This window comes from Mus pahari, chromosome 15 (assembly GCF_900095145.1).
Source record: "Mus pahari chromosome 15, PAHARI_EIJ_v1.1, whole genome shotgun sequence".
Classification (NCBI taxonomy): domain Eukaryota; kingdom Metazoa; phylum Chordata; class Mammalia; order Rodentia; family Muridae; genus Mus; species Mus pahari.
The window spans coordinates 51,517,457-51,534,004 of NC_034604.1; the positions used below are offsets into that span (position 1 = coordinate 51,517,457).

Here is a 16,548-nt window from a genome sequence, read left to right on the forward strand (position 1 = left end):
GGCAAATATAGAAGTGGATGCCCACAGTCATCTATAGGATAGAACACAGAGACCCCAATGGAGGAGCTAGAGAAATTACCCAAGGAACTGAAGGTGTCTGCAACCCTATAGGTGAAACAAAAATATGAACTAACCAGTACCCCCAGAGCTCGTGTCTCTAGCTGCATATATAGCAGAAGATGGCCCCGTGGTCTTGCAAACTTTATATGCCCCATACAGGGAAATGCCAGGGCCAAGAAGAGGCAGTGGGTGGGCAGGGTAGCAGGGTGGGGGGTGGTATAGGGGACATTCCAGATCGCATTTGAAATGTAAATGAAGAACATGTCTAATAAAATAAATTAAATAAGATTAATAAAATTATAAATAGCGCCCACAATGCCTCTTGCTAACCATTTCTGAGTTGACCTTCCTTTTATAAAATGTTATGAACCATTTTCTAAATGTGTGCATCAGCCCGTGTCTCTATAGTGCATGGAAGTATAGCCCACTATGTGGGTTTTAATGAAATGGGATGCAGAAGCAATAGGATGTTAGACCTGGAAGACACCAAAATAGTTCAAGTGGTGCCTTTGAAAATAAGAAAGCCCAAGTGTGGAGTAAGATGATGTACTTCTGATCTCCCAAAGGCTGTGAACAAGTTATAATGCCAACTGTAGTCGTGAACACACACACACACACACACACACACACACACACACACAGACACACATACACAGCTAGTGTTGGCTTCTCTACCTGGCCCACCAAGTGCTCAACTCATATTTTATTCATAGTGTTGAAGAAATTGTTTTCATCCTAGTTTATTTTGGTATGAGCTGTGTGAGTAGTTTGAGTTTAGAACACATGAATCAAGAACTCAGGGCTATTTCTTAACTGTACACCCCGGGGCCCTTGTGTCTCATCCTATGGAGTCGGAAGTGGGGGGCTGCCTGCAGCTCCAGGGAAAGGTACAACTGTCTGGGAGAAAGTGACAGGTCTCTTCTGAGAAGGAACATGGAAGGACTACATATATGTTGTGACAGGATGATGTCTGCATCATCAGATGTATTACCTGCTCAAGCCTGTGTTAGGGAGCTTGAATGCATAGCTCTGTCAGCTGAGATCCCCTCTGTGGTGACACAGGGACAGCAGGTTAGCATAGCATAAACCAGTCTGTCTCTGAGTGTGCTCCTCTGTCAGACAGCAGGGGGACACCTGCCTCCTTGGCATTAGACCTGGGTGTTAAATGTCTGCTCTAAGCATTCATCCAGTGCTCCTCCCACACTCTGAGTCGATTTCCAGAAATGACGGCTCTGTGACGTTTCTCCATCTGTCCTCATGCCTGCATCTGACTTGTGAGATGTTTTGAGGGAAGCCTGTGGCTCTGTAAAGGATTCTTTTTAGCTTTGGGCAGTTAACTGTCATTGCAGTTGCCTAGCAACAATGGACAGCCGAGCAGTGCAGGGGATTCCAAAACTCTAAGGAATGAGGTTAGTTGGTGTCTGTCCATGGACAGAGGATCTCAATGGGCCTGCCTTGAGATGGGAGGATGTCACGGTAAGAAAGTTGTCATCCCAGATATTGAGACCTCAGCGAGATGCAGGTGAGTCCCTGGCTCCTTCTGTCCAAAATTAATCCATGGAAATTTCTGGATAAAGCAACCTTCACTTCATTCTTCAGAGATAACCTTTCTTTAAAGTCTTGGAGAAAACATCAAAGAGACTTTTTTTTCTTTCCTGGTAAGTGACCTTTTTCTATGGATGATTGTGTCTTCTCAGATCACAGGGCAAGGCCTGACATATGATAGATCTCAACAAGTGTTTGTCAAATGAGTAAAAATGTTCTTCATGTACATTTCTCAGAATTATATACTCGCCCATCCCAAGTGCTTTGACAGTGTGGGAATAGGGATGCTGAACCAGCCAGCCTGATCTTTTCAGAGCCACAGAAAAACAGTGACATTGTCCCCATTGTCCTCCCATGATGTACAGGACATATAATACTGGGACATGCCTCCTAAACCTGTTCTCCAAGTAAACAATGTCAACCTGCCCTGACCTCGGGAATGGGCATAGAGATGACCTCTATAATCGATCTGCAGTCCGTTACTGGAATTTGCATGTGGGCTCAAATCATATTTTTCCCCTTCAAATATGGAAATATCTTCCATTTAGACTTCCTTTCTGATCTTGAGTGAGATAGTTGTGCCCATTTTGTAGAAGAAGATGTCACCTGGAGGGCAGGTTTCCTATGTGATGGTTGCATATAGCCCTGGTTTCTACCTCGGCTGGCTCTAAACTGTGTCTACATTTTAGCGAATATGTGAGCTTTGCTTTTGACATTGGATCAGAGGTCCATGACTAGGACAGAAAACTCATTTATCTCTTACATTTTTTATGTAAAACTCTTGTTTCTGTTTGTAATCTGTGAACCTCAGAAGATGCACAACCTCATTTGATTTTCTATTTTGAAACAATGAAACTCAGCAAACATCCATTTTTCTCTTCATTTGCCTTACAAAATCACCTAGTGGATTGATAGTTGGGCATGCAGGCAATTAAAAAGGTGAACATAGTGTTCCAAATGGAGGCGAAATGTTCTGTGATTATCAACTGTGACATGAATAGCCCAGTGTGGAGCAACAATGATGCCCGGGGCAAGGCAGGACAGAGTTCTCATTGTCAAGTGGACTGTGGGTTCTTGTTCTGTCTGCGACCCAGAGCCAACTACAGGATGCAGGTACCAACCAGGGCTTCTTTGGTAAAGGCAAGGGGTACCTATGGTTACTCTGGGACCATGATGAGTTCAGAGTAGCATTTTCTCTTCTGAGCAGGTATGAACTGGTCTCCTAATTAAGCTTGTTATTTTCCTTTCCCCTCTCCCCATGCCCTTAAGACAAACCCTCTTCACGTGCACAAGCCATATGGGAACTTGATTCTAATTTCTCTAAAACAAAGGAGGGTTAGTTAGACTCTGGGATGCTACAAACCCAAGGACCAAAGCAAGCACCTCCCCAGGAGCCCTCTCTCCTGTAAGAACAGGGTGCTCACCAGCAGTGCTGCTGCCAAATCAGTTGTGCTGAAATCATACATTCACACAGCCATAAAGTGAAAGGCGTAGGGAGAAAGCCTAATGGTATTAAGTAGAAAGAAATGTGTATGCTCCAGTAAGGCATTGAGAGAAGATAAACCTCTTCCGGCCTTGTGTGATCGTGGGATATCACCATACTCCGCATGCCACAGATGTTTAATGAAGCCTTTCAGTTTTTCCATGAATCCTAAACCAAGAAAACACTGTGACAAAAACGGGCTCAGAAATATATTTATTAATTTCCCCTTGTTTTATTTCAAGGCTAATAAATAGACATTCTAGAGCTTTGTTTGATTATTATACGAGTCTCCAATGTGTATGCTGAGTTGCTATGGTTACTCTGGGGCCATGACTCGTGACCTTTAAATGTTATTGTCAGGTGGCCAAGAATCTCTTGTTTTGAAGTCAGTAGTTTTGTTCTGTGCTTTATTAAAATTGGGCGGGTTTTGTTGTCCATGCATGGTTTATCTAAGTAAGCCAGTTGGGTATGTTATGATCACAGAAATTCAACATGTTATTATATAAATAAGGTATAGCACTTGTTCCCTATAATGGTGTCACTGAGAAATTAAAAAACACAGATAAACAATTTTATATATACACTTAAACATAATGAGGGCTATAAGAGAGGCGCCTAACTACTTGTGAAACACAGAGGGTCCAAGATGTTTCTGGAAGAAGTAGCATTGAGTGGGGTATAAAGAAGTGACAAACCTTCAGCAAGATAAGAGAACTCAAGGATTTTATTAAGAAGAAATGACTGAGGCGCCTACTCTGAAATCATTACATAATATAGTTCACGAACACATCAGCTCTGTGAGGCACTCCGACTGAAGATGAAAAGTTAGGTCATTAAAGTCACTCAATGCTACACGTTGATTTTTCCCAACAATTATAACCAGGGGGCTACTTTTCATTCTGTGAGAAAGAGGAACTGTCTATAAAAGGAAGCACCAGAACACCATATTTTACTAGTTGTGCATATGATTCAAGGAGAGCAATTACATTTCTTAGAACTCACGTTGTCTTCCATTATGTGAAAATCGGATTAATTTCGCCCACAAATCACTGATTGCTTTGTGAGTCCTTTTTTAAGTGGTTCTAATATCTTTGAGAAGTTAGAAAAGTAAACAGTAAACATTCACATCAATGTGAAAATGGAAAAAAAATCTATTTCTTAGGAGGGAAGTTGAGTAGGCTGAGGGCTTTAAAGGGAGGTTTATCAGTTGGCAACTCTGCGATTGAATGTGCTAACTATGAAGTTCACTAAAACACTCATCTAGTCATTGGTTCTTTCAATGTAACCAGCCTTCCAGTCTTCAGGGTGCTAAATATTGGAACTGGAAGGCCACTCAGTGGGCTTATTCATTGCTTAGCATGTGCAAGGCCCTAAAGTCGATTTCCAATACTTGAACACTCGTAGAAGTTGCCGCAGATAGAGTAACAAAGTCGAGGGAGAGGTGTCCTATACATTCAAGGAATGGACCTGGTCAGTCGTTAGGAGATACACGTATAATAAATAAGTGAACTCTGCAGAACACCAGAAAATATTGACAACAGCAGAGAAAATTCAGGAGCAGTGAGATGTGAGCTTTGATTATAAGTCAGATGCACGTGGTGAGTCCGTGGAGGAGACGGCATTTGAACAGAGACAGGAAGAAAAGAACAGTATATTTCCAGAATGAAGAAGTGATGGATCCTGCCAAAAGCTGTTAGGGTGAATTGTCACCGGAGCAGTGCAGAGAGCGATGAGGGAAGCCCTGGCAACACCTCACATTCCTACGGAGTGGTCCTAGGGAACGCCTGACAAAAGGAATGGATTTAGCAAAAGATGAAGAGGAATGGAATTGGGGCCATGGATAAAGTAGGGTTTTTGTCCCAAAGTGAGTTAGAGGAATCAAGCAGAAAGTACAAGAGCCAAGGAGGCTCAAGCTGAAACAAATGACATATCTGTAAGCCTGGGATTGGGCTGGGGAAAGAGAGGAAATGAGAGGAGCGAACAGAGGAGTGGGAGGGAGGGGTGACCGCCCTGCCTGCTTTTTTACAGAGGGGATGTGCCTCCTTCCCTTTTCTTTTTTGAGTTGAAAGAGGAGATTTCGAAGGATTTCAGAACACATTGTACCACTGTTCAGTCTGCTTATTCTCAAGGCAGCCTTTAAAGGCTGTTTCATCTTCCACCCAAAGTTTATGTTCCGTTACCTTTACTTCCTTGTGAAGTGTTCAGAACATTTATGGGAAATTCTCTCTCTCTCTCTCTCTCTCTCTCTCTCTCTCTCTCTCTCTCTCTCTCTCTCTCTCTCTCTCNCTCTCTCTCTCTCTCTCTCTCTCTCTCTCTCTCTCTCTCTCTCTCTCTCTCTCTCTCTCACACACACACACACACACACACACACACACACATTTCAGTGTAAAGACCTATTGTGAGATCTCTCCCTCTCTGTGTGTATGAATGTGAGTCTGTGTCTATGTGTCTGCATGTACCGTGTGTGTGGTTGCCTAAACTAAAATCCTGTAGTCCTAAACTCTTCTTTCTTTTCCCCATGTCCTCCAGGTCGATGCTTGGAAGTTATCAGTCATCTATTCAGCCACAAAACAGAACATCGGTAAGAAATAAACTTTATCTAATTTGTTTTCTGTGGGAAAAACAAAACATCCCCAAACAATGCAATTTAACTTAATATTGAGGTTTTCTTGACAAGGTTTAGCTTTCATATCCTATTATCAAATAATTTTAAACAAATGGTGGATCGTTCTTTCCCAAGTAGGATAGTGAAGGAAAGGGGAGGGGGAAGAGATGTCAGATAAGAGTGATACGGTGTAACCTTTCCCATTTTAACCCGTCATGGATGTCACATTGTTCTTTGTGGCCCTAGGATAGCTTGTTTATATATACAGAAATTCTGGAGTTGAGACATGATATAAATCCAGCAGAGCACATTATTTGGCTTGGCTAAGCTGGGGTTTAAAACACAGTCTATTGCAGACACATCCAGTTTGGGTCTCTTTCAAGGTAATTGAAATAACTGATTCTGGCCTCTGAGGTCTGTCATAGTTCTGTTATGTACTGGGACCACTGTGAGCCCTCCTTCCCCAAGCTCATCGTCTCTCTCTATGGCCTGTGAAGAAATCTAGGTGGTCATTGAGCCAGGTGAGGCTCGGAGTTGGAGGGTATAGTGACTCTATTTTTTCCCCCTAAGTGTAAACATTTTCCTTAAGTTTCCCTCAGCCTCCCTTGGTTCGCTTTTGAGACTTTTTCAACCCAAAGGTGTTTCTTAAATTATCTGAGATCTGAGTTACAGAGGGTGGTATAGTGGAAATGATTATAAAACTAAAATTCACAACACAGAGCCTGGTCCACGGTTTCTTCTTTAAGCTCTATGGTTGCAGGTGATTCATCTAAGCTCTGTGAGCCTTGCTTTTCACCCACACAACTGATGATGATGTGGCTTGAGTCATCAACTTCAGTTGATATGGTCAGGATCCGAAAACACCTTGGGCGGGGCATAGAAACACAAGAGGATGCTGACATCCTCACTGCACTGACAGCTCTCAGTGTGCACCAGGAGGCTGTTCTTAGTGGGCTCCCATGGGCATCAGGAGGCTGTTCTCGGTGGGCTCCCATGGGCATCAGGAGGCTGTTCTCAGTGGGCTCCCATGGGCATCAGGAGGCTGTTCTCAGTGGGCTCCCATGGGCATCAGGAGGCTNCTCCCATGGGCATCAGGAGGCTGTTCTCAGTGGGCTCCCATGGGCATCAGGAGGCTGTTCTCAGTGGGCTCCCATGGGCATCAGGAGGCTGTTCTGACCATTTGTTTTCTCAGCATTTACCCAGTTTCTGGTCTCTCCCTGGCATCATGGATTCCAACAGACAATTTGCTTGAAAGATGTATACCCAGGATACCACCTTTGCACAAGTAACTTAGTTCATAAAATGCTAACCTCTCTGGCTGGAGAGATGGCTCAGAGGTAAAGTGCATTTGCTACTCTTGGATTTCAATTTGCAGCACCCACATGTTAGCGTATAATCATCAGTAACTCCAGTTCCAGAGGATTTAATGCCCTTTTCTGGTCTCCATGGGCACCAGGAATATACATGGTGCACAGATATAGACTAAGCACTCATATATAAAATAAAAATAAATGTATATTTTGATAATATAATTTAACACACCTCTATTCTTTAGCATAGTTCTAGTCCTAGACAAACCGACATAGCTCTTAAATCCATGAACCATTTTCAGATGGAAGATTTTTGCTAGGAAAAAAAAATGTTAAGTAGAAACCCAATTCAACGTATTAAATGGTTGAGGTTAAAAAGAAATTTAGCCTATCTATATTGCTTTTTGGGGGAGAGGGAGTTAGGTAGAAAAAACTAATAATGAATTTTTATTTTATTTAATGAAGCTATTTATGAATACATGCCCTAAAATGATTCTTCTATCACCTTTCTATTTGATGGCAACCTCTAAGTCTGAGAAATGGGACACTTCGTGTTCCCGATGTCCCTTTCTTCTAAGTGTGTTTATCCATCGGTATCTTCTTGGTGGCGTCCACTGACAAGGACACTGACCATATTAGGATTCTGCCTGGGGCTCCCAATTAGCTTCCCAAAATTAATAATCCAGGCCTTTCCAGTTTACAGTTGACATGGTTTAGGGCTTGGAGGAGCTCCGTTTCTCTTCCTGTTTTTTACATCCCTAGAGAATTTCAGTTAACTGGAGGAAGTCAGGTTCAGAGACCTCAGAGGCCATGGCGTATACTCATGCTGCCCCCTCTTCCACACAGTCCTGTTAAGTCATGGAAATTCTAAGGCAGAAAACCTCAGAGCTCTGTGTGTCATGAGGCACCAAATCCCTGGCGGCATTCAGATGTCTCTCTTAAATCATTAGTTTTATTTTGGGCAGAGAAAATGGGGGATATGAAGGATGGAATCGGTTTCAGTTGTGTGAGGACCTCTTGGCCATGTGGGCATATTGGCACACAGTCTACCTGTCTGTCACACGTGGAAAGCTGTGAATTATTAAAGGGATTGACTTTATTAGTCTTGATGAATCTGTAACCAAATTTCAGACATCTAAAGGACTCTCTGTCAGTCTCATTTGAAGTAAAACTTATAGGCTGAGGTACAGGGATGAAGCAGGATGTGTCCCTTCAAATTCTTACAGCAGCAATAGGGTGGGGTCCAAAGAGCATGACCACTATGTTGACAACTTTCTTTTCCTTGACCTTAACCATGAAGAAGCTGTGATTGAGGGAGGGTGGAGGAGCTTCCAGCTCTGAGTGATAAAGTTAAAGGTCCTCACATTTGGTAGGGACATTATAGGACAATCTGCTGAGAGCTAGATACACTTCAAGAGGCCCCAGAGCCCCCCCCACTTTTCTCATACTATTCCTGGGAGCCAGCTGGAGAATCAAGAAATTACTTGAACTATTGTCTTTGCTTTGTTTTACCATCCTCTGGAAGAAAACACCAGTGTGTATCATCTCATTTAAAGCTGTTCAAGAGATAAACATTCTGTTGTACAGAGGATTGGCCAGAAAATGATCAGTATTGCTCTCCCTGAGTCAGACTTGAGAATCCCAATTGCAAGGGAAGACACATGCAAAGGCAAGAATATGGCTATGGCTTAGGCACCCTAAATTTATCCCAAAGCTATTCACTTCCCAGCTGTGAGGTCACACTTCCCGGTGTGACAGCTTCTTTAAAGAACCCTTAGTTTCATGCCAAAGATACAAAAGTTCTCTTGGGGGATTTAATTTCCATGGCTGGGCTTACAACATGGCCAGGTTGGGTTACAAGATGGCCAGAAGTTAGCTAAATGCAGCCACATTTTATGAAGAGAAGAGAGAAAGAGATGCTATAAGTCACGTGACATCATTGGCTCTGCTCTTCCTGTAGCAGCAGGAGTGAGGGCCAGATTTCCACTTTCTCCACATTTTCACGTTATAAGATGGGGCTTTTTTTATTTTTAAATAAGATCCCTCCCTTTGATGAGCAGAAGTTCAAATCATTAATGAATCGAGGTGTTAACAGGCCACTGCACTTTAAAGGAGAATTTCAAGGGATTTCAAGGCCCCTTCATTCTTCAAATAAGAGTAACCCAGACCTGTGTTTCTATGTATATTTAAATAGAAAGATTTGCTGGGGTCCTAGAAATTAGGTTAGATTTCAAAGGTCACCACTTTGATAAGGAAAAAGTGATTACTCAGAACGTGTGCTCTGCCTGACTCCTGCCTGCCGGCCTTCCAGCTTCTCTTCCCGAGTCCTGAGTCAAGTGTACAAGCTCTGTCTGATACACAATTAGCTGTGGGAAGCCATCCTCTCCATGAGTATAATAGAGCTATCCATCACTCCTAAAACCTTGTGGCCAGTGGAATACCCCGCCCCGCAAACATGGCCCTCCAGCCTTTCCCTGGGCTTCAAATTCAGGGAGCCAGGAAGTTGGTACCTTTTGCATCAGCCTTTTTGACTCAGACCAAAAAAAAAAAAAAGTCCACTTACATTTCGGTATGTCAGCAGTTTGTTCTCACTGCAGAGTCAGATTCCTTTGTATGGGGTGCACATCTGTGATTATCTTCTCTGTTGACTGATGTTCAGGTTATTTCCAGGTTTGGGGTCTTCCAAATGAGCCTGGGGGTGTTCCTGGTTGGGTCTGTGTATGCACATATGGTTTCATTTCATTTGGGTAAACGCCTAGAACTGGGCTGGTTGAATCATATGGTAAGCATTCCAGTTGTACGGGAATGATTTTTTTTTTTTTTTGCCGTCTATGTAAATACCTTGGGGTGGAATGGTTGAGTTGTATGATGTAGCTCTGACTTATCTGTTTAATTGCTAAATTGTTTTACAAAGCGGTCCTTGGCATCTATGCACCTTTTCCAGAGGCACGAGAAATTTCACTCACTATATATTATTTCCAAGCCTGATAAAGATAGCCCTTTTAATTTTATTTTTCCTGATATTATAATTATACCTCATTGTGGCTTTTAATCTGCATTTCCTTACATGACAAAAAATACCAAGCATTTTACACAATTATCTGTCACCTTTTTTCTGATACTTACATGTTTTGTTCACTAGTGTGTTGTATTGCTTGTTTCTTATTATTTGGGGTTAAAGTAAATTTTTTTGTGTCTGGTCATTCTGACAGCGCTTTCTTCTGTCTTGGTTTGTTCCCTTTGTTCAACTAACGATATTTTGAGGAGAGCAGAAGTTTTCAGTTTGGTGAAGTCTAATTTAATAAGGGCTACTTTCACGGCTCATGCTTTTGGCATTGCATCTAAGAAAGCTTTGCCCTAGGACACAGATATTTGTTCCCAAGATTTTGTCTAAGAGTTTCATAGTTTGGGGCTTTATAATTAGGTCTAAGATCCGTTTTGAGTTCATTTGACTGAAAACTGTGTTTTAGTGAATAGCTTTGTAAATGCTTTTCTTTGTAAAAGCAAGTAAGATATTTCATCAAATAAGCTGGAGTGATATTCTTATATTCCATCTAAAACATTTTTTTCCACAAAAAATGCAAATATGCAGGGAGTGAGAAAGGAGGGGGTGTACTTGTTAGGTCTGAGTTTTTGTTGTTGTTTGTTTGGTTGTTTTTGTTTTTTTTAGGGCTCAAATTAGAGTTACCTGAAAAAGAGGATCCGCAACTGAGGAGTTGACTCCATCAGATTGGCCAGTGGGCGTGGCTGTGGGGCATTTTCTTGATTAATGATTGATGGGAGGGCTTGTGGGAGGACCCAGCTCACTCTCAGCAGAGTCCTTCTGATCAGGTGGTGGCCTCCATGTGTTATCTTAAGAAAGGGAGCTGAGAAAAGTGTGAACCGTGTTCCTCCGAGGTCTGTGCCTGAGTTCCTGCTTCTAGGACCTAGGCTCTAGGTCCTTGCTTGAATTGCTCATCTCTGGCTCCCTTCACAGAGAGACGAGCAAGCCAAATGAACCTTCTCCTCCCCAGGGTGGTCCTGGCCAATGTTTTATCACAGCAACAGAAAAACAAGCTAGCAGAGGGTTAAGCATGGTGAGAATCCTCTACATGTGTGCTAAATCTATGTACAATAGTGTCATTACATCATATACAACTGTACGATAAATAGATACAATGAGAACTTTCCAAGAATTCCTTTAAAATCACAAATAACACACACAAAAAATAAATCTCTCCTTCTAGAAAAAATTATCCTCATTTTCTATGCTCTACTAAATCAAAAATTGCTGTAGAAATATATTCAGTATAGAATTCAGGCTATGAAATTTAAATCCAATAAAGTGAGGCGAGTGTATGGTCCACGGCTGGATTTAAATTTCGTAGCCTGGGAGACAGTTCTACAATGTTTGAATGAATAGGTATTTTAACTCAATACAAAGAAAGATTTTAGAGACAGAGTTGGACTTAAAAGAAATACTGTAGAGAGACAAAAAAGAAAGAAAAAAGGAAAGCATTGACTTTCTCATTAGAATCCCATTTTAATAATACCTTCTGTTTAACTTGGGAGTCAAGGCTGTGAAAAAGTCTTAGTTTAAAATGAAGTTCGACAAAGAACTGGAGAGGAAGTGGTCTTTCCTAGGCCTTTGTGAATGCTGACCTATTTTATTTTTAATTTCTATGTTAGAGTAGACGTATAAGAAAAGGTCCTGTCTTCACGCAAATGCATTCTTTCATTTCTTCAAAATGTCAACAGGCAAAGAGATTTAGAAAGCATGTGTCTCTGGAACAGATTGTTTACACATAGGATGTTTTCCAGAATTCCCCCAGGAGGGTTCAGTGGAGCAAGGGACCTTTATAAATGGAAGCAGTTGATTGTCTGCAAAATTGTTCCATTAGGTTCCTATGACTTTTTTTCATCATTTGGTCCCTTCAAATGGCAAAAAGGGTACTAGTCAGGAAAGAACACTAGGGTTGTGAAGCTGATGTGTTATTTTCTGTGAGAGTGGCAGTATTGAGACAGATGTATGGCGAGAAGTAGGAGAGTTTAAATGTCTGCTTCTTAGAGAACAGAGGGTTCCTCTATGTTAACATTTTAGATAAGATCCAATTCCATGTATGTGGTAGTTTGAATATGCTTGTCCTGTACGGAGTGGCTCTGTTAGGAGGTATGGCCTTGTTGGAAGGATTGTGTCACAGTGGGGATGGGCTTTGAAGCTCCACCCAGTGCACAAGAGTCAGTCTACCCCTGGCTTTATTTGACTGAAGATGTAGAACTCTCAGCTCTTCCTGCACCATGCCTGCCTGGATGCTGCCATACTTCCCCTGAACTGCCTTAATGATAAAGGACTGAACCTCTGAACCTGTAAGCCAGCCCCAACTAAACGTTGTCCTTTATAAGAGTTGCCTTGATCATGATGTCTCTTCACAGTAATGGAAACCCTAAGACAATGTGTAGCTGGCTTCTCTTCTGAATGGGGCTGAGCCAGGGAGAGGTATCTTTGGGGAACCATAGAATCACTTGATCTGACTTGAGGAACGCACTTTAATTGCTGAAGAAAATTGAAAATTGGTAAAGGGTTTCTCAAGAGGGGCTCTCCCCCCAAAACATGAGAAGTTATCCACCATTGCCCCCGACCAAGGCATGAGTGATCTTTTGGTAACTGCACTCTCTGAATGAGAGGTTGTGAGAGTTGGGGAGCCCCAAGGCAGACAGTTTAAGGATAACAGAGTTCAAGGGAAGGCTTGCATGGGGTTGCCCTCAGCCTCTGCAGCAGAGCCCAGCGCATTGGCATAAGTATAATTTATCTTAATAATTTAGTTAAATTGAAACTAGCTGCTGGTGATAACAGCTCCGGAACCTCTCGATGATAGCTGGGATGCTTATGTTAGGTCAGCTCTCAGAGAAAATTGGTTACTTTAAAGTATGTTTGCTGATTCTGATTCATGCACTGCGTTATCTGTACTCATGGAGAGCTAAAGAAATGAAAGGGCCCTTCGAGGCTGCTTAGTGGCTGGCTTCACAGAGCTGACTTTCTTCTCAAAGCTGTGCAGGAGGGAGCACACAACGATGACAAGATAAGTTCCTGTCTGAAAATTCCATATCTCATTAAAGAAAAATAATACCACTTCCACCAAATCAATCCATGTAAGGAGCAGTGGGAAATATTCAAAATAAGCAATAGAAAAATCATTTGTGGCATTTATTGCACTATAGTGTCCTGAACTATTGCATTTGTATATATGGGATTGGGGAGATGGCTTCAGAGTTAAGTGCAACTGCTGTTCTTGCAGAGGACTTGGTTGGGTTCCCAGCAGCCACATCACCTGACTCCCTGTGCCTCCAGCTCCAGGGGATCCCCAGAGAGATGATACCAAGCATGTGCTTTCTTTGCAAGGCTCCCACCCTCACGGTACTGACATCCACTTTCTAATGTCCATACTCACATTCTCAAGTTTCTGCATACTATGGGAAATTCAATTAGTTAAATTTTATCCCCTGAGATTTTGTTCTTGGCCTTATAAGCTAAATATGCTTGATAAATACCTGAATTATATTCACCTGTGATGTTATTGAATCCCTAGATCCAGTGTGCTCGTCAGTTAGGAAAAAAACAAAACTTTATTGGTTGATTCATAACTTCACACGAATGGAAATTAAGCTGTTTTTAAATTAAAGGTGATCTGATGGGGTTTGATGGGATTAAGCACTGTTTGTTATTTATTGCTCTGCTGGGTTAACTTGCCTTAATTGCTGTATATCTGAAACAGCCTTCTGAGCCGGTCCATGGGTCAGTCAACGGGATCTGCAAAGAGAGAGTGGGGATGTAGGGGCAAGAGACACAAAGAATGGAGACAACACAGGCTATCTGCTCAAGTCTCGAGTCTCGAGTCATGTTTATTGAAAGGCAACTATGGGGGGCTGGTGAGATGGCTCAGTGGGTAAGAGCACCCGACTGCTCTTCCAAAGGTCCGGAGTTCAAATCCCAGCAACCACATGGTGGCTCATAACCATCCGTAACAAGATCTGACTCCCTCTTCTGGAGTGTCTGAAGACAGCTACAGTGTACTTACATATAATAAATAAATAAATCTCTAAAAAAAATAAAAAAGAAAAAGAAAGGCAACTATGGGTATTTATGCACTCCTGGGGAGTGCAGCTGGAGACACTTTGTCGCTACCGTCTCCGACCAGCGGAAAAGAAGTGATGAAACCGATGTCCTTCTCAAAGTAGTTTATTCAGGAATATAACTATGTGCACTAAAAAGATCCCCCAACCTCTCTCGGCCATCCCCTTTTATACCCTCTAGTCCATTCCCCATCACCCTATTCCATGTAGGCACAGTTCATTGGTACAGGACTACATTCGTCACATTTCGTTGTGGTGCATCTGTGCAGTACAGTTTAATGGACGTGGCTATCTTTAGGGATATGAGGAAGTCAGTGGTCCTGGGCGCCATCTTGGGGCCACGGCCAAACCCGCTCCTCACAACAGTTAACCACAGGTCCAGGATGTATAGGTAGAAAACAAGATGTTATCAGTGTGTGTTCAGCTGTGGTGGGCTTCTTGCAAAAACATCATGCCAGGAAAACAAGTTTCTTGTCAGGGTGGAAAAGTTCCACCTGTAAGTAAATAGCCCTCGATGGCTGCAGAGATGACAGCAGCTTTCTGCTAAGAGTCCCACAGGGTCTTCTCTTAAGTGGAGAGTAGGCTTCAGCATGTGTTCTGAGTTTTCTCCCGTGTTCATGTCAAAAATCTGGAGAAAGTCACTCACAGTGATTTTCTTTGTTAAAGTGCAACATGTCCTTCTGAGATGTCAAGGGTCCAAGTAGCAGAACTGGTTTGTGATTCAAAGCAATGGAAGAAAGTAAATTGTGCAGTGCATGCGGGTGACTTTCAGATCTCTCAGGCTCTTACCCGAGAACCACGAAGCCACTGCGAAGCCATCACCGTTCTCTCCGTGCACCGTATCAGCCTTTCTTCTTTTTCTTCCAGTTGTTCTTCAGTCATTCTCAGACAAATTTATGTCTTTGAGGGGAAAATCAGATACTTTTATAAAATAAAATTTAAACTCAGAACAGCTTTGTGTCGAGTGAAATTTTTGGCTTACACATATTGTCAAAGATGGGAGAATTCTATTACCCACTCTCGTGGCAAAACAGAAAAGTCTACGTTCTTGTCCCCAAACAGCATGGGATGTCATTTGTATGTGTGAGAGTGCCCTTCTTTGCTTGTTTTGTTTTGTTTTTAGAGCCATGTTGCTCGCTTATTGATTCATGAGTTAAGGATATCCACCGAAAACTGTAGAAAGCTAAGATCGACACACTCAATGTCTATTTCACTTATGTGATTGATTCCACTTTCAGTGTTAGTTTCTAAGCACACCACCACCCAGTCGAAACAAACAATAAGCTGCTCATGAAATTTAAACTCTTCTATTTTAAATTTCCTAATAACCAACCTAAAGCTCTAAAAGTTTAATTTTAATACATGATCCATCTTAATTTAACTTAATAAAGCAAAACTCTTTTCATTTCAACACATAATATAAAATATTAGTGAGATAAATTATATCCTTATATAATGAACTAAGTTAATAGAACCTGGTGTGTGTTTTCTGTTTACGACAGTTTCATGAACTGAAGAGTTGTCTGTGGTTGGTGACATCAGTTGGGAAGTGCTGACTGGTGTCAGGTGACCTCTACCTTCTACATTCATCCTCTGGGTTGTCTAAAAAGTTGAAACAGTTTCCTCTGGGTCAATTCTTCTGTGCAAAGCTGATGAAACCATTCGGGACTTTTCATGGTGCAGTGAAAGTCGAAACAGACTAGGAGAGTGACATCACCGCTTTAATCCTTTCGTGGAGATGCAACACACTGTGGTAGTGGAGAGGAACTGAAGGATGGCTTTAAGCTCATTTCTATGAATTGCCTGTCTAGACTTCTCTGCCGTCTGTGTTTCGGTTTCCCCTTGGTATATTTTTAAAGTCATATCGTTTACTTGTTAGGAATCTGGCTATAGTTCAACCAGTTATTTTCCCAAAAAGTTGTGCCTGGTAATCTTCCAAAATTGTTTTTAAATAAAATTCTTAAATTGTAGCAATAAACAATGCAGAAGATATACTTAAACAATGCTGCAGTTCATCAAAAGCACATCAGCAATTTCAACTCTTATTCCTGTGTTATACAAAAAAATCAATGTTTTTGCTACATTTAAATGTGTTTTCCGTGTAATTGTTTATATAACTCTAGTAATGCAATTTAATGGCTGTAAGATCAGACTGATACTTAAAAAAAAAAAACTCTTAGATTTATTTATTTTATTTTATATGTATGGTTTGCCTTTTTGAATATATGTATGTATGTATGTATGTGTGTATGTATGTATGTATGTATGTATGTATGCCTGGCACCTGCAAAGCTCAGGAGAGGATGTCAGATCTCCTAAAGTGGAGGTGCAGATGGTTTTGGACCACCGTGGGAGTTCAGGGAATTGAACACCAGTGCTCTGCAAGAACCACAAGTATTCCTTCAGACCAAAGCTTTTTTTTTTTTTTTTTTTTT

At 41.7% G+C, this 16,548-nt stretch overlaps 1 protein-coding gene and 1 long non-coding RNA gene across 2 annotated transcripts in view; one reads left to right on the forward strand and one right to left on the reverse strand.

The window, feature by feature from the left end:
* The window catches only part of LOC110332893, a 25,860-nt gene extending 24,531 nt beyond the window's left edge, over positions 1-1,329 (reverse strand). The window contains exons 1-2 of the long non-coding RNA XR_002381052.1: positions 1,052-1,329; positions 375-536 (exon numbers count right to left, since the gene is read on the reverse strand). This is a non-coding gene — a long non-coding RNA (uncharacterized LOC110332893). The remainder of the gene's footprint in view (positions 1-374; positions 537-1,051) is intronic.
* A 135-nt stretch (positions 1,330-1,464) lies between these two features.
* The window catches only part of Ccdc192 (coiled-coil domain containing 192), a 191,811-nt gene continuing 176,727 nt past the window's right edge, over positions 1,465-16,548 (forward strand). Inside the window, 3 exon segments of the mRNA XM_021214973.2 lie at positions 1,465-1,515; positions 1,518-1,582; positions 5,618-5,669. Of these exon segments, the coding sequence (XP_021070632.1) occupies positions 1,465-1,515; positions 1,518-1,582; positions 5,618-5,669 (168 nt within the window).